This window comes from Nelusetta ayraudi, unplaced genomic scaffold, assembly GCF_046127955.1.
Source record: "Nelusetta ayraudi isolate G7.1 ecotype Tasmania unplaced genomic scaffold, CSIRO-AGI_Nayr_v1 ptg000070l, whole genome shotgun sequence".
In the NCBI taxonomy this organism is placed as follows: domain Eukaryota; kingdom Metazoa; phylum Chordata; class Actinopteri; order Tetraodontiformes; family Monacanthidae; genus Nelusetta; species Nelusetta ayraudi.
The window spans coordinates 7,830,818-7,855,625 of NW_027466120.1; the positions used below are offsets into that span (position 1 = coordinate 7,830,818).

General features: G+C 45.4%; 1 protein-coding gene, 1 long non-coding RNA gene and 2 other non-coding genes across 4 annotated transcripts; 1 reads left to right on the top strand and 3 right to left on the bottom strand.

Annotated features, from left to right (window-relative positions):
• Positions 1-886: 886 nt before the first annotated feature.
• dgkaa (diacylglycerol kinase, alpha a) lies at positions 887-23,486 on the top strand. The gene is made up of 24 exons (XM_076042457.1): positions 887-1,159; positions 10,202-10,305; positions 10,664-10,740; positions 12,543-12,672; positions 12,865-12,939; positions 13,036-13,085; positions 13,274-13,348; positions 13,951-14,067; positions 15,651-15,768; positions 15,880-15,968; positions 16,074-16,193; positions 16,524-16,622; positions 16,811-16,897; positions 18,146-18,219; positions 18,311-18,385; positions 18,485-18,570; positions 18,685-18,774; positions 18,947-19,107; positions 19,195-19,259; positions 19,591-19,681; positions 20,252-20,438; positions 21,988-22,105; positions 22,290-22,350; positions 22,456-23,486. The coding sequence occupies exons 2-24, from the start codon at positions 10,230-10,232 to the stop codon at positions 22,534-22,536; spliced, it is 2,202 nt and encodes a 733-aa protein (XP_075898572.1). The 5' UTR covers positions 887-1,159; positions 10,202-10,229; the 3' UTR covers positions 22,537-23,486.
• Positions 12,197-13,411, bottom strand: LOC142899068 (uncharacterized). The gene is made up of 2 exons (XR_012928684.1): positions 13,272-13,411; positions 12,197-13,083 (listed from the first exon to the last, which is right to left on the bottom strand). It is a non-coding gene; the product is annotated as an uncharacterized LOC142899068 (long non-coding RNA).
• On the bottom strand, positions 15,422-15,494 carry trnav-uac (transfer RNA valine (anticodon UAC)). The gene has a single exon. It is a non-coding gene; the product is annotated as a tRNA-Val (tRNA).
• Positions 17,313-17,385, bottom strand: trnav-uac (transfer RNA valine (anticodon UAC)). The gene has a single exon. It is a non-coding gene; the product is annotated as a tRNA-Val (tRNA).
• Positions 23,487-24,808: the final 1,322 nt, after the last annotated feature.

Genomic DNA, 24,808 nt, shown 5'->3' on the forward strand with positions numbered 1-24,808 from the left:
GGCTGGTTTAGTCCAATCACTAACGCAAGAACTACTATCAAATCCAGCCAAATGACACGTTGGGTCATGTTTAAAAACACTGATAGGCAGCAGATAAAAAAAAACATATAAATAAATAAAAACTACAATAACTGAAAGTTGATGGTATTGTAGTAGTTCAAGAGGTTGAGAATGGTTATAAACGCCAACATACAAGGCAGCCAGAAGCAGTTGGTCATGTTACAGGACAGAAAGTTCACACACTGACTGGTGGTTAACTTGACAACTGTATAAGTGAGAAAGCCAACCAACCGTCTTTTCCTGGCTCGATGAAGTGATTCTCTGAAATGAACACATCAAGAGTTGTATTTTCATCCAAAACAAGAGAAAGAGAAAGAAAACACACAATAATCTCTCATCTGTGAAAAAGAATATTTGAATGTGGTGGCCCTGTCTAAATGAAGCATTAAACATTATGCCAAGCAAAACTATTTAAAGATCTATTGACGCATAGTGATGTGCTTTGACTCTGGTGTCTTAGTGTTCAATGAAATTGACGTTTGGACCCCAAATGTTGGGCTTGTTTGGACCAGCTTGACAGAATCTAGGCCGACACCCGTATCATTTATTTAGACATTTCACATTAAAAGCGGATGGAGTTGATTTGGCTCACCGGGAAACCTCTAAAGAAGCAGACTTGGGGTTCGGAGGTTCGGACACACACACACACACACACACACACACACACACACACACACACACACACACACACACACACACACACAAGCGCGCGCGCGCGCCTGCAACCCTTGACGGCCAGCCGGTGCGCGGGGTGCGTTTCGCAACGGAGAGGGCGCGGAGCGGCGAGGCGGTGCTTGACGGCGGAGCTTCGCTCACTCACTCACTCAACCAGTGTGTGTGTGTGTGTGTGTGTGTGTGTGTGTGTGTGTGTGTGTGTCGGCTCTGCGGCTCTGCGGCTCTCCGCTTCCTCTCCGCTCCTCCTCGGCTCGGCTCGGCTGCCTGCGCGCAAACTTAACGGGCGCTTTACTTTGCGTCCGAGTGCAGCACTGTGCCCCCCCCCTCTTTTTTCTTTGTTTTGGTTTGTTTTTTTGTTTTTTTTGAAAGGCAACTTTCACGGAAACGGCCACATTTGCCGCAAACGGAGCGACGAGCGAGAGAGGTGAGTGACTCGCAAAACGAGAGGAGACCGTGCCGTTCCGTACCGTACCGTACCGAGGTGGTTGGTTGGTTGGTGGCTGGCTGGTGGTGATTGAACTTTCGACGGAGCTCCGAGCGCCTTTTCCTCCCCGCTGTAAATGGACGCGCCAGGGTGCTGGCAGCCGCCTGGTCGAGCTCGAACCGTCGCCGTGTTAACGATACGTGAGCACCGCTTTCCAGTCGCGGTGCGCGGGGCATTTTTCTTCGGGAGTCGTGATAATAACAGAGTCGTTGACTCCGCCGACGAGCAGCGGCAGCAGCAGCGGCGGGAACGGGGTTAGACCCGCTCGGTTGGCTGCCCTCCTTTTAATCCCCCATAAACACGCATCGTTTCGTTTCGTTACACGCTGGCGCACCGTGTCATGATTGTTGATGCCAGGTTGACTTGGGAGGCTGTTTGGAGAACGGGACTGTTCGTGTCTCAGAGGCTGGAGCAGCAGCAGCAGCAGCAGCAGCAGCTGCAGATCTGGAGGGACTGACTGAAGGGTCTCCCTACACAAACACTCTGGTGTCTTGGTGCATCTACAACCCCTGGCAAAAATGATGGCATCACCGGTCTTGGAGGATGTTCATTCAGTTGTTTAATTTTGCAGGAGGAAAACAAACAAACAAACAAAAACAAACAGATCACAGACATGCCACAAAACTAACGTCATTTAAAATGGCAACTTTCTGGCTTTAAGAAACACTAAAAGAAATCCAGAAAAAAAAAATTGTGGTAGTCAATAAAAATTGCTTTTTATTTAGATCAAGCAGAGGGGGGGAATGGAATCACTCAATTCTGAGGAAAAAAATATGGACTCATGAAAAACAAACAAACAAAAAACACTACAACACACCTTGTTGCACCACCTCTGGCTTTTCTAACAGCTTGCAGCCTCTAAGGTGTGGACTCAGTGAGTGACAAACAGTACTCTTCGTCAATCTGGCTCCAACTTTCTCTGATTGCTGTTGCCAGATCAGATTTGCAGAGTCTTGTCGTGGACATTTTTTTTTTTCAATTTCCACCACAGATTTTTAATCGGATTGAGATTCGGACTATTTGCAGGCCATGACATTGACCTTATGTCTTTCTTCAAGGAAAGTTTTCACACTTTTTGCTCTATGGCAATATGCATTATCATCCCGAAAAAAAATTGTTGTCATCATCCCCAGACATCATTTCAACTGATGGGATAAGAAAAGTGTCCAAAATGTCAATGTAAACTTGTGGATTTATTGAAGATGGCATGACTGCCATCTCCCCAGTGCCGTTACCTGACACGCAGCCCCAAATCATCAATGACTGAGGAAATTTGCATGCTTTCTTCAGGCGGTCATCGTCATAAAGCTAATTGGAACGGCACCAAACAAAAGTTCCAGCGTCGTCACGTTGCCCAATGCAGATTGGTATGAATTATCACTGAATATGACTTTCATCCAGTCATCCCCAGTCCATGATTGCTTTTGTGTAGCCCATTGTAACCTTGTTTTTTCTGTTTAGGTCTTAATGATGACTTTCATTTAGCTTTTCTCTATGTAAATCCCATTTCCTTTTACAGTTCGGCCTCAGATGTTGACTCCAGGTTCCGCCCATTTCCTCCTCACTGGTTTTGTTGTGTATTTTCTGTTTTCAAGACATTTTGCTTTAAGTGTTCTGTCTTGACGCTTGGATGTCTTTCGGGGTTTACCAGTACGCTTGCCTTTTACAACCTTCCCATGTTGTTTGTACTTGGTCCAGATTTTAGATACAGCTGACTGTGAACAACCAACATCTTTTGCAACATTCCGTGATTATTTACCTTCTTTACGACGTTTGAAGCCATGATACATGTCAGTCCACTTGGTGGACCAGCCGTCCAAGGTGTGAGCAGCACTCCTTTTTAACTGCAGACTAACGAGCAGATTTAATCTGATGCAGGTGTTAGTTTTGGAAATGGAAATTTACACGGTGATTCCATATTCTTTCCTCAGAATTGAGTGATTCCATAATTTATTGCCTCTGCCTGATCTAAAAAAGTAATTGTAATTGACTACCACAGTTTTTTTTCTGGATTTCTTTTAGTGTCTATTAAAATCCAGAAAGTTGCCATTGTCTTTGATCTGCTTTTTTTTTCCTACAAAATAAAACAGCTGAATGAACATCCTCCAAGACCGGTGATTCCATAACTTTTGCCAGGGGTTGCACACATCAAGGGGTGTACACACGCCTTCCCCATCATATGCTTCAAGTCGATGTGCCACCGGTGACCTTCACAGACGGAAATTTACATTGTTTTTACATAGATGCTGTGATGATGTCTGAGAGTTTCCATTAGAAAGTGTGTGAGGACAAACAAAACACAGTTGCAGCTCAGTTGTTGTGCAGACTAAACAACTGGAGGTGATGTGCCTGTTTCTGTCCTTTGGGAGAGCAGAGTCCTGTGGTGTGAAGTAGACGCTGGTGGGTGTCGCTGGGCCACTGTCACACAGCTGCGTTCATACTTCTCTATGTTTTTTTTCTCCAAATATCACAAGCTCCTCTCTCGCTGCGTTGGCTCTCATCATTTCAGTGCAAATGAGAGACTGCGACTTCCAGCTCCCATGCAAAATGAAACAAAAACAAACAGTGCAACACACAGGAGTCGGCGTCGCACAAACACACACGCACACAACCATAAGTTTTCTATCTTGCCCTCTTTCGCTTGAGCTGCCTCGCTTCGAGGACGACATGTTCCCCGATTCCCAAAATCTCAGCGGTGCTCAGTTTCGTTTTTTTTTTGTTGTTGTGTTTTTTCCACCTCCGTCGCTCAAAGAAAGCTTTCACACTCAGCCCGTCGATTTCCTAATCAGGCCAATGTTGTCCCTTGTTAATGTTTACAACGGGAATCAACTGCTGCACATGAACCAGTGCTCAAGCTATGTGCTGTATACACACATATTTATATGTGTGTGTGTTGAGATTGCCAGCGTTTGCAACGTAACATGTAAATAGTCCATCAAAGCCATTCAGTTCTTTTGTTCCATTTCACTTCTCTAAATATAGACGCTGTTTTGTGTATTATCTTCAGCTTCCTGAATTACATAATTGTCCAGATTTGGGGCCCCATGTGGTCCCAGCACAACTTTGTCTTTAACCCTATTTGGCTTTTTAAAATAAACCTCCGCAAGTCATCACTCTCTCTTATCGCGTCATACACGTGTTTAGGATTGACCCCTGGCGCAGTCTCACAAGTCTCCAAGTTATTGCATCACCACTTTATCTTGGCAAGACTCTCCCATTCACTCAAACAAAAGTCTTTCACGGGCAAACACGCGTAACCTGGTGTTTTGTCTTAGTTCTGCCTGAATGCACGGAACACCGAAGTTATTTAGCATGGCAGTGGAGAAAATGTGACACTGAATGTTTCATTTTCATATGGAGGGTGGTGGGGGGTAACCCAGATGCGCTGCTCTCTGAAGCGTTACCATAAAATCAATGTGGGCCTCAGTGTGACAGCGTTTGCCCTCACAAGTCTGAGCACGATTGAGGATTTTTCTTTTTCTTTTTTTCTTTTTTGTTTCTCAGCGCTCTTGTGGTGTTCTGCAAGGCTGCCTCTGCAGGGGGAGAAGAAGGAGGGAAAAAAACCCTATTATGTAAGTCACATTCAAGTCTGAACCGCGTTTGATGGGCAGTCCTCACATCGAGCACAAGAGCCTCGCCTACATTTTCCAAGAAATCTGTGATTCATTCTGCAGTGACTGTCTTGCGGCGGGTGTTTTTTTTTTTTTTTGTGCGACTGGTTTGCAGTCGGCACTCATGGCGTCCCAGATTTCTATGACCACTACTAACCAGAGCCCACTGTAGTCTGCTGCAACACGCTCAATTTTGCATGTGTGTATACATGTATGTATACATATATATATATACATATATACATATATACGTGTGTGTGTGTCCGTGTATATTGATATATGATTGATATTTATTGGTTTTTAGATTGTATTTATTTCTAGTATTTATTAACCATGGAAACAGTGGTTAGAGGCTTCAGCTCCAGGGAAACACATAGTAACAAAGTTCCTTTTGCTCTGATAGTGACTCCTGCTCAGCCTGCTCTGTGACCCTTTGAGCAAACAGTCCATTTATAGTAAAGAAACTATCCCCCAGTCCGCGCAGTGACTCAGTCGCATCTGTGTGCAGAATGCAATTGAAAGCCCCGGCCGCTGGTTTTGTGGAGGCCAAATGAGGTTGAGGGAGGAGGTGGAGCTGCAGGGGGAAGACCGTGTGGGCTCCCCCCTTGCACTGGGCCTGCTGGCTGGCTGGCTGGCTGGCTGGCTGGCTGGCTGGCTGGCTGGCTGGCTTCCTCTCTGTCTGTGCCTCCTCCTACCTGTTAGTCACCCGTGGCAGCGCTCTGACGGAGGAGCAGCTGATGGAGGGAAACACTTTCCATAGCAACCGAGCCCCGTCTGCCCCCCTCCCCCACCCCCACCACCACCACCACCTCCACCCCCATTCTGTTGACCTGACGCAATCTGCGCACGCCCGTTTCCTTTTTTCGAGCGCGTTCAGTCAGTTTTTTTTTTTCGGGAGAAAAACCAAATGCCAAAACTCTAAAAGTAGACTCGGCGCGCCGCTCACTGTTCGAGGGAAACCGACGCGCAGTGTTTTCCAACCACAGAGTGACGAAGGCGACGGCTTCACGCCCTGCACGTCTTGCAAAACGGCCCATTTCCTTGACACAAGGCGTGGGCGACGCGACAGCTTGCACAAACATTAGCCTGCGTGGAAAAAGGTCATCCCCAGGTGCAGCGTGGAACCATTCTCTGCAGCCACGTGGATGCTGACAGTTTCTCATCCAGGCACCGAGGCCTCTGTAATTAAATGCATGTCGCATGCAAATGAACTGAAGTTTCCACTCCAGCTTTGACTGTTATTTTACCGTGACTGATTTTTAATTTTTTTTTTTTTCATCAAGCTCCTGCTTTGGCATGTTTTTCAGTGGAGTGGCCAGAGGTAAAAGCTTGAGTCAGACTCCAAACACTTTGTTTTCAGTTTAAAGGGGAGTAGATGTTGTGTTTGCAGGCTGTCACGACTTGAACGACCACTCCAATGGTTGTTTTTTGTGTTCTTTACATCTATTTAAAGAAGCACAAGTGGCTCGCATGGAGCCGGGGGGGTGAAGGAGGAGGCCGGGGGCTGCGGCCCTGCTTGCATTTCGGCGGAGAGCGCGAGCTGCACCGTTTATTCAGTGCTGATTACGTGGTTTGACATTTTCTCCCAAACACTTATTGTAAATCACACAGGATGGTGGCTCCTGTTAGCTGACCTCTAAATCTTCCTCTTGTCTACACAACAGAGTACCTACCACGTAAACATTTCCATAAGGAAAGCTAAACATCCAGCCGAATCCCCCCCCCTCCGCCAGCAGTTTGTCACAGGGTTCGGTAATAAGTCTTAACAAGCCCCAGACATTCCACCGAGCGCCTGAAATATTCATACCCATTCCTGTAAGCTCATTTAGACGGAGGCTTTGTTTCTCAAAAAGTGCGTCCCATGTGTCGCGGCGCAGACAGCCGGCTCGGCACACTGCTAATGCCCTCTCGCTCCTCTAAGTGCTGGGATTGTCTCTTCCTGTGCTCCGTGATCTGCTGCCCCCTGATTCCCACTCTGCATGGTGAATGCAAATCATTATCTAATCAGGAAGTGAAGGATCAAATTACTCAGATAGGCTTGAAATCACGTTGAACCCGACACTAATGATGATGATGCTCTGTGGGGAAGGAGGCCCGAACAGACCCGACGTGGCTGGTGACATAACACTCCGCTGGTGATAAAAGACAAAAACAACACCCAGGAGTGAGAGGTGTGTGATTTTTAAACCTATTTTTAGTCCTATTATTTATTTAGGTATTTTTAAGACGGTGTTTGAAGACAGAGTTGATAGGAACACAAAGCGTTTGGGGGTTAAATTGGGCTGTCAGTAACAGATGGCTCTGTGATTCTCTGTCATGAGGCTCGCAGGAGTTGATGCCAGACCGCGTTCACCTGATTAGCTGCATAAACAGGGCTGCCAGAGAAAGCTGCTGACATTTCATAGGGAACTTGGTTCAGGGCATGCAGGGGAAATGGATCGGAATATCGCACAAAGAGGGAAGATCTTGTTTCACACCATTTAATCTTCTCGATAAGTTCTTTGTCCTTTTCGCACCGCAAAGCCAAAACTGAACTTGAGCAAATGCTGAAGCTGGATCATTCAAGTTTGAAAAACTACTGAAAAAAATCATTTTAATTACCGTGGACTGAATACATATATGTATTATCATACGTACATAGTAATGAGATGTCATCAGTCTGAATGTAAGTCCACCAGTTGGAGCACTTCCTTTGTATGTTTATCCTGTCACCCGACTCAAACAGAACTGGCAACGCTGCTGGATATTTATTTTTAGCTGCTTAGGTGTTCATCAGCGTTGCCGATCATATTCCCAAAGAACATAGCGGGCTTTCTCACTCTGACTGTGCTTTTTCTGCTTCACTGCACAGCCTTCCATTCTTTCCAGTGTCCCAGCAGATCAATTACTGGTGAAAAGACGCTATTGTTTTTAAAGGGTCCATTATGGTAGCATGGTAATGGTTGGCCTGAAATGCAGATTGATTCTTCCCTACATGCCCTCATCCATTATGCTAATGTAACTGAGAAAAAAAAATCCCTAATGCAGATTTCCTCAATGAATAACTCAACTTTTATATCTCTCAAAATATTAATTATAAGAGGCACAGTGTGGTTCTAATGTATTGTGCAATGTTTTTTTTTGTAGCCGATGTTTAACAGTGATAGGATACTTAAAAATGTCATCATTCGGTTGGTGGTGCAGTTTGTGCAATAAGAGTCAAGTTTACTGTTGGTAGATAAAAATAACCGTTTCTTTTTTTTTGCTTTTTGTTTTTTTTGTTTTTTTTTCAAAGCTGCTGCTTAAGGTCACCTGGTGGTTTGTGAAAGAGCCTCTTGTTCGACATTATTGACAGAAGTGACTGCATGCACACCGTGGTGGTGTCGAGGTTGGACACCACCATGCAGATTAAGCACTTTCAGCCGTCGCAGCTGTGTGTTGCTGTCATGCCTTGAGATGCGGAATGATTAATTAGCACGTCACATTCACATAAAGCTGCCGTGTGCAAAATAAACACCCGCCTGTTTTCAGGAAGAGTCAAGACATTTATTGTTTCCAAAAACTCTCATAAAATGAGACGGGGTCGAGACTGCCGACCCACTCAGTTTATTATGCCGCCTATAAAACGGAGAGAGCAGCGTCTCTTTCCACAGGGTTTGTTTAAGTTCCATATAGGAGAGAGAGCGTGTGAAAGGCCCACTCAAGATTCTGAAATTGAACAATGGATTTTCTCTCAAACGAGTTGGAATTTCAAATCAAGGAGCTTAAAGTTGTGCTTTGCTCTGCAGTTGTTCCACAGTTAAACTCCCTTTGTTCGGGTTTGTTTGTCACACACTGATGTTTGCATTGTGGTTGTTTTATGAACATGCAAGGTCCTCTCAAGTTGTGTATAAATGAAACAAAAACTCCTGAATGCTGTGAGTTAATTGTTGATTCCTTTTCGATGAGGGCCGGTTGAGAAGTCAACGACATCCTTGAACTGAAGTGTTTTTAGTTTGATAAATAGTAGATTTGTAGATTCTCTGGAGGCCGTTTTATTTCTAATTCTTATGGCTCTGGCTTGCTTTGTGTCAGTGTTTAATCTTTGACTTTACGTAGTTTAACAAACGGAATTGGTTAATGCCATTTTTGAGTTCTGCATTGGAGAAACCCTTCATGTGTTCGTGCAGCATTTCACTGGCCTCATTTGTGGCGGGGACGGTACGTGGTGAGTGTGCGTGACACACTTGTGCTTGTTTTTCGTCAGCTGGGAAGACTCTTTTATTGCGTTGGTTGGTTTTATGCCTCTGATGAAAGTGCACCAAATGAGCCCAGCACGTGTTCATTCAGCTATTCAAACAACATCCGCAGCAGCAGCAGCAGCAGCAGCAGCAGCAGCAGCAGCAGCGTTGATTGCAGGAAAATGCAACCTCTTCCCCTGTATCAGATTCAAATGTCACGTGAGCTTTTAGTGTTGTTCGACACCGAGGCTCTCGGCTGTTTTGCGTAGTTGCCGAGGTCTCCTGACCCCGGCCGTGGCATTTCGTCGTTGGTAGGCACCTTTTAACGTTTTCGCGGTTTCTCCTGCGTCAGAAATGAAGCTCTCGCTGCCCACGGGTGGCGTTTTCAGAATTCTAACATGGAAAGAGATTATATGAAAGGAGATTTTGGGTGCAGAGAATCCCCAGAGACGCACACCGCTGAGGATCACATTAGCCTGACATCCTTTTCTGCCAGACAGCCGGCCTAGTTGGTGAGAGCGACGTAAAATCAACGCAGTGCAGACACACAGTGGCACGACTGTATTTCATCGTGTTTGCCGTCCCATCAAAGCTTCTTAGAACCTTCTATTGCGCTCTCCTTACAGATGCGTTCTTGCGTATACATTGAAAAGAATCCAACCAAAATATTATAAAATGACACTTTTTAGCCTAATAATGGCAATAAAGAGTCTCCTAATTTATTCATACTCACTCAGTGTGAAACCTGGGAAACCTGCTTAGATGCACAGAAAACAGGCTCACATTCCCTCTAAAGCTCAGTCACTGCACAATGGAATGTTTTTATTTATTTATTTTTAGACCAATTAAGTGAAACTGGGTAATTTTTCACAGCACACCTGACATTATCTCACGGCACACTAGTGGTTGAAAAACACGGCAGTAGATGCTCCCTTCTCAATCATCTCCTGGAGCAGCTGACTTGCTGCCCTGCAAACTTTGACCCGCCGGGTGTTGAATGCCTCTCCGCCGTCTCCAGCCATCGATTCCCCCGCAGCGCGAGATGGAAGACGCTATCTGTCGCTTGCAGCCAGGCTTTCATGTTCTACAAAGGAGGCGGTCTGACTGCGCGCACCCACCTTCTCTTCTCCTCTCTGCGTCTATATATCACGGCTTCTCTCGCCTGTGCACAGGCAGGCAGTTAGTGCAGAAGCAGGCGCCATGTCCACCCCCACAAACCCAGAGGTGAAGGAACTGAGCCCCGTCGACTTCATCCAGCTACAGCAGTACATTGAATGTGAGTACAGACAGGGAGGCGGGCGGGCGGGCTGCTTTCTCAGCGCTTAACACCCTCCAACCCCCACCCCTCCACTTCCATTTCCACCCACACACACACACACACACGCTCATTTACACTTGCTCATGGTTTCTCATATCTAGAGGAGGCTGCAGTCTGCCACAGTCTCTTAGTAAAGCATGCACATCCTTCGTGTTTTTTGTGGTCTGTCTGAATTCATGGTGCGTTTTTTTTTTACGTTGCTATGTGACCTCACAGTGAGAAAGTGGAATGAGAATGGTCACATAGAAAATGAAGCGCTGGGTTCAGTCTGATTTTCACTGTCATTTTGTGTTTTCTCTGCGTCTTTGCCGTCCAGACTGCAGCTTGAAGGTAAAAGACGTGCTGAAGGAGTTTGATGCAGATGGCACTCTGGCCCGGCACAGACACGGAGAGGTGAGTGGACCCAGTCCTCCGTCTCCATCGGCGCACCGCTGAGGAGAAACACCACTGAATCACCGGCCCTCTGAACAGCCTTTCATTTTTTATTTTTTGGATGAAACAAAGGGGCCTTAATCCATCCGTAATGGCTCCGTTAAATTGCTCCCTGATGATTCATTACAATCAAAGCCATTGATCAATTTGACTGGGCTTTCCGTGAGGGAGATCTTCAGCTTCACTCGAGTGAGGCTGCAAATGTAAATTACCTCCTCAGTTTTTGCCCACGCAGCAGCGTCGTGCTAAACATCAGCGTGCTGACTGGCCTCCAGCACCGCAGGCTCAAATGTGATTGAAATGAAGATCCTCCCTGAGCTCCCCTCCAGTCCAGGACATGGACAGGAAATTTGGCCATGTGCATTTCTAATGAGATCATTGGAGGGTGTTTTTTTTTTTTTTTTTTTTTTAATCATCATCATAATTATTGTTTGTTGTTTTTTTTTTTTACGATGGCATTAAACTACAGTGTTTGCTTTCAAACATTATACAGTCATTTTTTTTCTTTTTGCAAAACTGAACAAAAGAAAAAAAAAATCAGATATTTAATTTTTGAAAACTTTCAACACAGTGGGAATGACGTCAGCTGTATATGAGGGAGTGAAAAGAAAGGAGAAAGGTCTGTCGCTGAGTTTTAACATGAAATATGAGCATTGGTCAAGCTCACCAAGACATTTAAGAATAGAAAACCAAAGGGGCAGAGTCAACCTTTCAGATCCATTTATAGGTTACCAACATCTCCAATTCCATGACAGTGCCTTTCCGAAGGCGCAGGGAAAAGGGAATCTTTTCCATAAGGTAGATGTCATTTACTCTGCTGATCCACTCCAGTGTTGTAGGTGGACCAGGGTGCAACCAATGCCTTGCAAGGGCTTTTTTATCAGCGTCAAAATACCAACTGATATTCATCTGTTTCATATTCATCAGTCTGTGAATCCAAAATTCCTAAACATAATGTGGAAACCTGCACAGGTAGACTGGTGTTAAATAAGCCTCTTAATATTTTATGAAGTTCTGTCCAGAGGGGCAGAACTGCTGGACATTCCCGTAAGATATGCCAGCGATTGTCTTCCAGGTGTCTCCACTGTCTCCTCCTCGTCATCATCATTATTGCTATTAATATAATCATTATTATTACTGTAAAAAGTACAAAACTAAATGGAGTGTTTTCCTCCTCGTCATGATTTGGCTGGTCTGCACTGACATTATTTCTTAGTAGGGCAGCTATGCCACGTATCAACCGAGGGGAAATGGAACAATGTCAACAAAAAAATGGGTTTGTGGTTCACCATCAGCGAGAGACCGTGGCTCCATCGCCCAGCGGCGGCGTGTTATCCTCTGAGAAACAGAGATACCAGGATGGACAGATGGAAGGAAAACTTGCCTGACACGTTGTTGTTGGGTTGTTGTGTGTGTGTGTGTGTGTGTGTGTGTGTGTGTGTGTGTGTGTGTGTTTTCACCTCAAAATGATTCATTAAATGTTAATGGAGAACGCCGCCGGGCTCCTTGTTTTTTTTCCAGGCCACAATGTTGAGCACTCAAATGACTCCTAAAGGCAAACTAGGGCGCAGACCAAACGCAGCGTTCTCACCGCCCGTGGGATTATTTCGCTTTTTGAAGGGCATTAGGAACACGTCGACGTTATGGCCACGCACCACCACCGCCACAACAACAACAACACCAACACCTCACAGGAGGTTTAGCATCTCATTAGACCCTCGCTTCACAATTTAATCCTGCCTCTCATTCATGTTCCTCCCCAGTGTATAAATGAAGAAGGCTTCCGTCTGTTCCTGAAGACTTATTTAGAAGTGGAGGACTTCCCGGTGGATCTCTGCCAGCGACTCTTCCGCTCCTTCCAAAACTCCGAAGCGGCGCAGGAAGACAGTGCCAGTGAGATAATACGCCGCATATTAACACGGCTCAGCGCCTCCACGCTGCTTTGCAGCGCGGCCCTTATCAATTACCGCCGCCACCGCGGCCTACTTGGCGTGCATTCGCTTTATCGGCGCCCGCCTTGCGAGGCTCTGTGCTGTGCAGATATGGTGGTGGGAATGCTCACCCGTCCCTCTCGCTCTCCCACAGAGGAAGTCTTTCTGAAGGATGTTTCGTGTTACTTCTCTCTCCTGGAGGACGGGCAGCCCCGGGACAAGCTGGAGTGTGAGGGCTCGCGCTCGTTTGTCGGTGGAAATAATACTTTTTCACTGTGATGGCGGCGCTCTCACTCCGATGTGTCTCCTTCCTCTCTCTCTCTAGTTGCTTTCAAGCTCTACGACAGAGACGGCAACGGAGTGCTCGACAGCTCTGTAAGTTCCTCAGCATAATTTGATATTTGGGCCAACGGCAAACGCAGCTTTATCCCACGAGCTGAACTTCAGGTTGAGCCATCCTGCTGGTCACTTGTTTGCTTGTTTGTTTTTTTCCTTTCACAACATCCCTGCCGCTGATAGTCTTTTTCTTTCCTTTTTTTCTTTTTTAATTTGCGTGTCGACAGGAAGTGGACAGGATTATTGCGCAGATGATGCACGCCGCAGAGTATCTCGGTTGGGATGTGTCAGAGCTGAGACCGGTAAGTCCTCTGATCCCCGCCTCTGAAATGAGAGTCAGTAAAAACGGCGCCGAGGTCTGTGTCACCTGCTCTCTGAGACGCTGGCGTGGCGTGCACGCCATCAGACCCTCAGACGGTCTGCGGCTGTTTGCCAACGCTATCTGGCAGTGTGCGCTATTACTGCTGGTAACTCATTTGCAAGGTTAATAAAGGTTAAAGATAAGGTTAAAGATAATAAGGTCCACTGCCACTGCCAAAGCCTCCAATTCCAATGCATGAGCAGCAACAGGGAACATGTTGGCTTTTTTTCATACAAGTGTGTATGTGTGTATATATATATATATATATGTATATATATATGTATGTATGTATATATGTATATATATATATATATATAAATAAATATAAATATATATATATATAAAAATATATATATAAAAAAATATATATATACATACATACATACATGTACATACATATATGTATGAATATATATATATGTATATGTATATGTATATATATATATATATATATATATATGTATATATATATATATATATATATATATGTATATATATATATGTATTTGCAAACTGGATAATAAGAATCTGATGTCATTTCAGGTTCTGAGGGACATGATGACAGCGATTGATGCTGACAGCAGCGGCACAGTGTCTCTGGACGAGTGGGTGGAGGGAGGAATGAACAACGTCCCCCTGCTGGTCCTGCTGGGTCTGAAGGTGCCGTTTGAAAAACTGCCTGTTCCTCAGGCCTCTGATACATTTCATTTTTACAGCCGGTGTCTCGCGGCGCGACAGAAGCGACAAAACTCTTTTTTTTAAGTGCTCCCCCGGTTAAACCCGCCGGCTTGCCCCTCCCCCCTCTTCTGTCTCCTCCACCACCTCCACCTCCTCCTCTTTATGCTGAGTCAGTGTTCCAGGGTGTGGTAATGTCATCTCCCCTCATGCAAGCTCGGCACCGTCGTCAGACAGCGCTAAGTGTTTCCATTTACTCCGCACAATCTGTGCCCACATTCAACAGAAGTTGGCGGCACTGACGAAGCAAATCTCACTGCAAACACCAGCACGCATCAGAGAGATTCACCCTTTTTATTTTAGGACTTCAGGAGTGGGGGCTATTTAAAAATGCATGCCACAAGGACGGAGCAGTCTTGTGTTGTGGGTGTGTATTTCTTCATGCGGCGTTAGCAATGTCAAAGCTGCTTTCTGCTCTATGTGTGTGTGTGTGTGTGTGTGTGTGTGCCAGATCACCGTGGTGATCTAAAACCGCCGACTGCACTCTGTCTCGGGGCTTTGCCTGTGCAACAATGCCAGGGACTCCCCCCCCCCCCCTGGGCTATTTCTGGCCACTGAAACAGATATTTGAAGGCAGGGGAGCACAGATTTAACCCCCTGGTCGTCCCTGTGCTGCTTTCCAGGCCGGCCGCCATGCCTCATGTGTGTGAAGTCGACTGCCGATGCATTTGTGTGTGGAAAAAGAGTGTAATCTGGATAAGAGCACTGGTCAATCTGTAAACAGATGGAAAGCAAGCTTATAATCTGGTGTTGAGAGTTTGAGATTACATGAAGCGTTGATGCTAAGGTTCACAGTGGCAGAGCTCATTACGTACCAGAAGCATCGTTAAGAGAAATGACAAGTAGGTTTAAAGAGCAGATTGATGTGTGATTGCTTAATTGATACTGAGGTCAATTCAAGGATTCAAGGAACTTTATTGCCATACCAGCTCACTTTTATTGGTCACGGTATGAAATTAGTACTCAGGTCTGGTGTTAGAAGCTATGAATGAGTGAGAATGGAGAGAAAATCAAAAATCAAGTTCTTAAAGGTCCAGTGTGTAAAATTTGGCCTGATTTATGATTTTGATATTGACAAAAGCTTAACATACTGCCCATAAATACACTTAGAATGGTTCTCATATATATAAGAATATACATGGAGCAATAAAGGTCTCCTCCTCCTCCTAGTTAGCTGCCGTCTTGCCATATTTTAAGGAAGGGCTTCCTGAAATACCAGCTTCTTTAAACATGTTACACTCTGGAGAAAAGCGAAATATAAACAAAGGAAGAGGCTGCGTGGCTCCACTGGGGCTCGAACCCAGGACCTTCTGCGTGTAAAGCAGACGTGATGACCACTACACCATCGAGCCACGTCGCATGTAGTGCATCTGCGGGAAAAGCAACATAAAGCATCGATCTAATGCGAAGTAGAGCGATTTGTTTGACAAACATTCCCTTGAGTTTGCACAGTTGCACAGGCAGTCTTCTCGAACTCTTGTTTTTTTCATTGCTCCTCTGCCAACCAGATGATCCAGACAGATGGCCAACACCTTTGGAGAATGAAACATTTCAACAAGCCCGTCTACTGTAACGTTTGCCAGAGCATGCTGCTGGGCCTGAGGAAGCAGGGACTGTGCTGCACCTGTGAGTACCGCACAGATCCGGGGTGGTGTTACCCCTCCGGTCTCACCGTCCACCCCCCCAAGTGTTAAAGGGTAAAACCAAAGTGCGACACCGTGGCTGTTTTGTGCGCAGGCTGCAAATACACGGTCCACGGCCGCTGCGCAAACAGGAATCCGGCGCCCTGCACCAGGACGTACGTCAAGTCTAAAAAGGAAACGGGGGTATGCCAGCGTCTCCATGACAACATTGACAATGACACGCTTCCAAATCTCATTGTGTCCCTTGTCTGAGCGGCGCTCGTGTGGACATCCATTCCCCTCGTTCAGGTTCCAGCGCACGACTGGGTGAGCGGGAACTGCGACTCCAAGAAGTGCGACAGATGCCAGAAGAAGATCAAGAGCTTCCAAGGGCTGACGGGCAAGCGATGCGTGTGGTGTCACACAATGGTGAGGAATCGTCCCGGTGCAATATGGAAATGAGGCGCTAATAGGCAGTGAGGGAGACATGCACAATTTGATAACCAGCCTCGCGCTTTAAAATATAATGCCTCATTACAGGCCATGTACCCAGAGTGTTTTGAAAAGAAATTTACCCTGGTGTGTGTGTGTGTGTGTGTGTGTGTGTGTGTGTGAGAGAGCTTTAAAACTCCCGTCTGTTTCTCAGTGTAAGCTGTTGATTTTGTCGTCGTGCCAAACAACAAACAAAAAACATTTTTGGAGCAGCAACTCTGCACTGACAGGTCATGTAACCTGTTTTTTTCCCGATATTTGTCACAGCGTCATGACGAATGCGCAGACCAGGAACCTTCGGAGTGCACCTGCGGGCCACACAGAGACCATATCCTGCCTCCCTGGGCCATATACCCCGTCATAAAGGTACGGCCTTCTCCTCTGCTGGTGTCACGGCAGCGGCCGTGGAGTACAAAAGCATCTGCCAGAGGCTCTTTCTGTTTCACGTGTTCCGAGCGTTCCGAGGCGCAGGAGCCATGGATGTATGGAAATGTCATGTTTTTTTCTCTCTCTCTCTTGTTTATTAACTCCGGGCTTTTGTGTTGCACCTGAAGGAGAGACCAAACAATGTGAAGAACGGCTGCTCTGCTTCCGCGGACGACAGCGATCTCAACACCACTCCCGATGGACAAGTGCTGCAGGTCCTTTTGTCTGTTCCGCAAAGCTTTGCTTCGTATTAGAGGCGTATCGTCTGGAGGATTTAGTACTCAGGTCTGATTTTAGAGGCTATAAATAAGTGAGAAAATGGAGAGAAAATAAAAAAAATCAAGTTCTTAAAGGTCCAGTGTGTAAGATTTTATATTATATTATTATATTGATAAAAGCTTAACACACTGCCCATAAATACATAGCTAAAGTGTGCAATAAAATTAATTTGGTTTTCATAGACTTATAATGGTTCTCATATATCTAAGAATATCCATGGAGCAATAAAGTTCTTGCTCCTAGTTAGCGGCCGTCCTGCCATATTTTAAAGAAGAGCTTCCTTAAAAATTTTACACCCGGGGACTTTAAAGAGCAAAAAAAAGCAGGATATGAACAGAAACAACAGCTGCGTGGCTCCACTGGGGCTTGAACCCAGGACCTTCTGCGTGTAAAGCAGACGTGATAACCACTACACCACGGAGCCACTTTGCATGGAGCACATCTGCCAAAAAGCAAGCTGCATAAACAGAGTGTGACGTCCAGAAAGCTCTGCTTCAGATTGAAGGCGTATCGTGCTTGCTAATGCGACTCCAGCTCGCCCAGCGTGCTTCTTTAGCTCCTTCCAGTCAGGCATTCCTGGGAGTACGCCCTTTGTGATGTCAGAAAGGGCACCGACTCCCGTCCAAGTTAAAAACAACACCCCCACCCCTCGGCTCTTTATTCCACTTTTGTTTTTGAGACTTTGGTGCAGAAGCACAGTGAAAGTGGGAGTCTGTAAAAGAGAGATGATATGCTGCCACCGTTCAAAGGTTTGGGGCCACTGACTCATTTCTGCATCGAGCTCCAGTTTAGTGCAGAACCAGTTTTATCAGGTAATAATCCTGAATGCTCTGTGATCACTGTGAGTGCATGAAAATCAGTCAAGATGTGCTGACCAAGTGCGAGAACAGTTTAGTATTTAATGAAAACCAGTGTCTCATGAAAAGTGATTGACAGAATTCCAAGTGTGCAAAATTCTGTGTGAACGCGCAAAAATGAGGTTGTTTTAAAGAGCCTAAAATATGACTGTAGACTGTAAAAATGGACCCCATTGACTCCCTGCTTGGTGTTCGGGGTTGGAATTGGGGGATTGGAGCACCCAATGATTCCCTGGGACTTTATCTTTAAAATTGAACACTTTTGTCGTTGGTCAGGTAAATCAGTGCAACACGCAAAATAATTCCCACGTGTTTGTCTTTCAGCAGATCAGCCCCGTGCCAAACACTCACCCTCTCCTGGTCTTTGTCAACCCGAAGAGCGGCGGGAAGCAGGGGGAAAGGTGAGTCCGCCGGGTCCCGAGTCTGAGAGCAGCTCGCCAAGCCACAAATTTCCACTTAATGCTGTCAAGCCACCGCTTTTATGCCTTTCAGAGTCCTGCATAAATTTCAGTACTTACTGAACCCGCGCCAGGTTTACAACCTTTCCAACGGTGGACCGGGGCCGGGGTGAGTAATAACTGCAGCAGATTAGCACGTAATGGAAATGGATTTTTATGCTGGAGCCACAGTTTCCCGGACACGTCGGTGTCACTCTCGCCTCTGCAGGCTGAGCTTCTTCCGCAACCTGCAGGACTACAGGATCCTGGTGTGCGGTGGGGACGGGACGGTCGGCTGGATTTTAGACGCCATAGGTGAGATTTTGGAACAGAGTTGGTCAAAGTGGGCTGTGCCCCCCACCCATCCCACCCCCGCTGCAGCTGCTGCGACTCGCACACCCTCTCACGTCTTGTTGTTCTCGCACCCAGACAAAGCCAACCTGCTGGCGCGGCCACCTGTCGCTGTGCTTCCTCTGGGGACAGGAAATGACCTGGCGCGATGTCTCCGCTGGGGAGGGGGTGAGAAACACCTGCAGTCGGGTCCAGTGGGAGTTTTCTCTGTTTTCGCCGGCCGGCCGGGCAAGAAAGTTTGACGCGTGTTTCCTGCGTGTGTGTCTGTTTTGTAAGTGCGAGATTCGACATTCGTTGGTGAGTCACGACTGTGCGCTTCCTGTGCGTCGCCCCCCCGCAGGCTACGACGGGGAGGACCTGAGCCGCATTCTGAAAGACATCGAGGGCAGTTCGGTGGTGCTGATGGACCGCTGGAGCGTGCAGGTCACCACGGACGAGAACCAGGAGAAGGGCGACCCCGTGCCTTATGAGATCATCAACAACTACTTCTCCATCGGAGTTGTGCGTCTGCAGATTTGAAAAGATCTCGTCGTCTTTTCAGACGAGACCGACGAGTTTGACGCCTTGCTGTTTGTGCCGCGTTCACAGGACGCCTCCATCGCTCACCGATTTCACACCATGAGGGAGAAACATCCTCAGAAATTCAACAGCAGGTATGCGTCACGGCTATTAGGCGCGCGGGTCACTTCCTCGGTAACAGCGACGCAACAGAAATATCCCACTCTTAGTGCTTACGTACGAACGGAGACGCAGAGTGCGACATCCCGCCAGCGCAGGTTGCCGTCACTCCACTTTCGTTTCTTTTTTGTCTGTGGTAACGAGTCGTTGAAGCTAAAAAAGAAAAAGGAGAAAAGTGCAGGTGGTGACAGCAGATGTCTGTGGCAGCAAGTGCTGCGATGTGAAGCTTCCTTCTTCTGGAGAGCTACTGCGCTGAAACGTGAGACCTTTCCGCTCTTTTCATTTTCTTTTAAATGCTGCTTGCAGGATGAAGAACAAGCTTTGGTATTTTGAGTTTGCCACTTCGGAAACCATCTCTGCCTCCTGCAAGAAACTGAGCGAAAGTCTGACGATTGAGGTGAGGAGACGGCGTCAAGCTTCACCTGTGCATTTTGTGTGAAGTTGTACTACCAGTGAAAATTTGGACTCACCCTCTGAATTCAATGTCTTTTCTTTCATTCTCATTACTGTTGACACTGCAGTTTCTCACTGAAGGCATCAAAACTACAAATGAACACACGTGGAGTTATGTAGGAACTATGTAGGAGTGTAAAATAACTCAAACACGTTTTATATTGAAATTCTTCAGAATAGCCGCCTTTCATAAAAAGCATGTTTAGAGTCATTTAATGTGTTTTTCTTTGCTGCGTAATTACATATATCTTGGTCATATAGTTGATGTCTTCAGCGTCTATCTGCACTGTAGAAAGCTGTAAAGATAAAAAAAAAAATTGCATGAGAAGGTGTGTTCAAACTTTTCACTGCTAGTGTGTATACATATATATATGTATATATATATCCCAACTATATAAACCCACTTTGGGGTCACGACCCAACAGTTGAGAAACGCTGGTTCAAAATGTTGTTGCCGAATAAAGATCTTCTTCTTTGAATGATCTTATTGCCATTATCACCTCTTCCCCTCCAGTGTTGCGGCACTCCACTGGACCTCAGTGGTCTGTCACTGGAAGGCATCGCTGTCCTAAACATTCCCAGCATGCACGGCGGCTCCAACCTGTGGGGCGAGACCAAAAAAGCCGACACCAGGGGACTGAGCAGTCACCCAGAGCCCGACGTGATCGTTGACCCAGAGGTTCTGAAAGTGACTTCTCAAGGTACCGCCTCACCTCTGGCTGAACCCGAGATGAGCAGAAATGCTAATGAAATGATTTGAGGCTACACTAATCCATGTTTTCTGTGAAATTAAAAAAAAAAAAAGGTCACTTTGAGTGATGAAAATCCGCCCGTCCCCTCCACTGTGTTTTAGCTCCTCCACCTCTCTCGTGAAGCTTTTCACTCGTCAGGCTTTCTGTCTGTCCAGCACAAAAAAGATATTCATAGAGCTTTAGAGTCCCGTCTACACAAATAAATGTTGCACTATTCAAAAATGTGTGATATGATTCACAAAGAAGTGTAGCACAAATTATAAATATCACTCTTATGTAACTATTCACAAGAAAAAACTGCATTATTCACCAGGACTGATGGGCAACACCACTGCTGACTGTTTTAATGTGGATTCTAAAACCTTTCTTTCTGTGACATCATTTGATCTGGAGGAGATCTTTCTTTCTCCACACCGCCTTCCCTCTTCCTTCCAACAGTCCTGCTCCTTCCTTCCCTCTAAGTTTAAACAGCACAATAAATAATCCTCAAGGCCACTAAATCATTGAATGCATTAAGCGCTCCCCATGACTTGAAACCATTAATCTGACTTGGTGATGCACACGATGCAACAATAACAACAACAACGACATACTGCACTGGCCACCTGAGGGCAGCAAAAACGCACGTTGGATTGGATGGGAATTGTTGTGCTGTAAACGCGTAGAAAGGATTTGCCAATATAAATATTATATTATCCTGGAAGCCAGTTTTGCCAGTTTTAAGTCATCTGACTTCCAGTTTGCTCTTTCTCTATCTCGTTATCTATCTCGCGTGCTAATTTCTTCAACTCCTTGTCACTCGAAAACCTGCCTGCGGCTTCTGCAGTCAACTTACACGTGCAAGTGTTTCAACTGTAGCTGTACAATGCTGCCTGCATTGAAGCGCTTGAAGCTTTATTCTACATCTGCGAATGTCGCACTCGCTGAACGCTGGAGCTGAAAATGAAAATTGAATCAAGCGGCCTAAGTGAGCTACTTTTTTAACAGACTGCAATTCCGTCATATTTATCTTGTAATATTTACACTACCAGTCAAGACTTTGGACACACGCGCTGATTTGAATGTCTTTTCTTTCATTCTCATGACTGTTGACATTGCAGTTTCTCACTGAAGGCACCAAAACTACATGTGAACACACATGGAATTATGGACGAAACAATAAAAGCGTAAAATAACTCAAACGCGTCCTATATTTAAAATCTTCAGAATAGCCGCCTTTCATAAAAAGCATATTTAGAGTTTTTGAACGTGTTTTTCTTTGCTGTATGATTACACATATCTTGCTCATATAGTTGATGTCTTCAGCAACGACCTGCTGTGTAGAAAGTTGTAAAGATAAAATAAAATTGCATGAGAAGGTGTGTCCAAACTTTCGACCGGTAGCGTACGCTGTGTGCAAATTCTACCATTTCATTTGTTGAATTTGCCAAAACGTATTTATTTGTTGAAGAACACAAGAGGACACTTGTCGTTGAACGTCTTCCTCTCGTGTTTTTAGATCTGAGTGACCGTCGGCTGGAGGTGGTCGGCCTTGAAGGAGCCATGGAAATGGGTCAGATCTACACCGGCCTCAAGAGCGCTGTGAGGCTTGCCAAAACCTCCCAGATCACCATCAGGTAGAGTCCAGCGCCTTGCACCAACATGCTTCAACGTGTCACACTTTTGAGCTGCTCCGCTTGACTTGGATTGTCTTTTTTTTTTTTTTTTAACTTGTTAACATAACAATCGTCCCCAATGTGGGCTATCCACGGGGATTTGAACGGCCCCAAATAGTCCTGACGACACCTCTTCTTTTCCCAGGACAAAGAAAGCCCTGCCGATGCAGATAGACGGGGAGCCGTGGATGCAGCCTCCCTGCACGGTAGGAGACATCAATCGTCACTCCTGTTGTTCTCGTAATCGCACGTAAAATTGATCCGTTTGAATCTTTTTCTTAACCGCCGCATTTTCGCCCTTTATGTTTCAGATTGTGATCACACACAAGAATCAAGCCAGTATGCTGATGGCGCCACAGGCCAAATCAACAGGGTTCTTCAACTACAAATAGGAACTGCCACCCACTCAGTGTATACAAAGGGCCGGCACTTTTCTGCATGTCTCTAACACATAACCGATGCATAGAACTATATGAATCCAAACTGTATGGTGAGATATGTTTGCATTGTGACAAAATGAATTAGACCAAACTAAGTGTGCGTTTTTACAAATACTCAACATGCTGCTGCCTCCGTCTCAGTGCTTCACGGTTAAGTGGGTCATGTGGCTCCGTAGGAACTCAACATAAGGTAAAAGTCAAGTAAATATCATGCTAGAAGACGAATACCCTGCTTTATGTGCCTTTAAAATCTAGTCTCAATGGTTATGACTTAGGTAGAGGATGCACAGAGCGTCGTCATGGCATGCAGTGTGGACATACTCCTTGTAGTTTTAATGTTTTGTGTGGCTGTAAACATGCTCTTTGAAGCCAAACGTGTTTTTATCATCTTGAGACTCGGAGGAGCGAAGGTGAGATTACTTTTCTGGTTGTGGCAAAAGCTCTTTTACTTTGTATTTCTTCAAATGTCTCAGAGGATACTTGAAAGTGTTTTGGGGAACAGTGATTGGACAATCGTTGCCAAAAGGGCTGCATGTGAGGCCTGCTCAACAGTCAGCCTACTCTGCTGTTTTTGTTTGTGTGTTTGTGCGTGTGTGTGTGCGCGCGTGTGTGCGTGCGTGCGTGCGTGTGTGCACGCACATAGGGGAGATTTGAAATTATTTTTGCTTTACTTAATAATTTAAAATGATAGATATGAGATATGTTCACTTCTAACTTATGAAATGCAGCTGAGTTTAATTTCAAGGTCTTGGTTGACGCCTCTTTAAACCTGTAAACTTATTGTTCTTATTTAAGCAATCTATCACTCGTGTCCTTTCAATATATCATGTCGATGTTTATGTAATATTATGCTTGGAATAACTCACTATGTAAAGATGTTAATAAATCATCTGGACAGCAGTTTTTGGTCTGCGAAAATGACTTGGTTCACGCTGCAGGCGCGCGGGGTACATTTTGGCCACAAGAGGGAGCCATGCTCCGCTGTGGTTCGACACGTTGCAACCGACTCGTCACAACTTTATAGTTGTCGTAAACGTTGCCAAGAGGGAGGAAGCGAAAAGGACATTTTGTATAATTAGCATCAGCTGCAACTGTTAAAGGAGAATGCGCGTTGCTTCGATCGCAACCGGTTTGATCGCGTACTGTGAATCTGAAAACGTCGCCAACAGTTGCCGGTGATCTAAACAGCTGCTTGCATATCACCAGCAATAGAAAGAGACCTTTGCCAAGCCCAGTGCACATATGCACAGGCAGAGCCCGCCAAGATTCCTCACAGACATGTCCAAGATAGACGGACAAAGAAGATATACGAATATATACAGTATAACCAACAAAGTTTTAAACATAATATAGAAAGAAAACGATAACAACGATCCAGTGAATTTTTTATTTTATTTATTTATTTATTTATTTATTTTTTTTTATCAAGTTAAGGTAGTGACTTGTTGAGTTTAAGTGACTAACTTTCAGGGAACTTGTCCGATTACACGATAATGACAACAAAAATCCTGCAAACGTTGGGCTTAAATGGTTCACAAAGAGCACATCTGTATTTACATGGCGTGCATATGCATGAACGCATCGCTGCGAGCAGAATATTAACATATTGGATGAGCAACGCAATGAAAAGAAATGGGACGGCTCTTTATTTAAATTTAAATGCCTGCAATCAACGAATGTGTGTAAGTGTCTATAAGAACTATGCTTTATATATGTATATATATACATATATAAATTTGATGCTAATGAATCGCTTAAAATGTTAATGAGCCCTTAAAGTACCCCCCCACCCCCCCCATTCCAATAACTTTTAAAAGATACGACAAATATTTGAAGTATTTTAAACTGACTCAATTTCTTTTTTTCCCCCCCACATAGTATATATTTTTTCAAACTACACAGTAACAGAAGTGGATTGGCAGCATTGTTCTGGAATCTCTCTGACGCCACTCTCAGAATTATCGCTTTATTATTTTTTTTTGGACGTTGACTTAAATCCTTCGAACTTCACTTTTGTCATCAAAGCACTTTCAACACATCATTCACACCTTGCCGAAGCTTCTCTTATCAAACGCAAACCGCCACCACGGATTTGCCCGTTTCAACATTTCCTCACTGCGGGACATTTTCAGCGAAGGTGACGCACCGAGGTTACACGACACGTGAACGCACCACCACGACAAGACGAGCGACCTGACGCCTCATTCGTGTCGCTCACAACACA

Coding starts and splice junctions, on each gene's coding strand:
- dgkaa (XM_076042457.1), top strand. CDS start 10,230: ATGTCCACCCCCACAAACCCAGAGGTGAAGGAACTGAGCCCCGTCGAC. Junction 19,260..19,590: donor CCTCAGAAATTCAACAGCAG/GTATGCGTCACG, acceptor TGCTGCTTGCAG/GATGAAGAACAAGCTTTGGT. Junction 19,682..20,251: donor GCGAAAGTCTGACGATTGAG/GTGAGGAGACGG, acceptor CTTCCCCTCCAG/TGTTGCGGCACTCCACTGGA.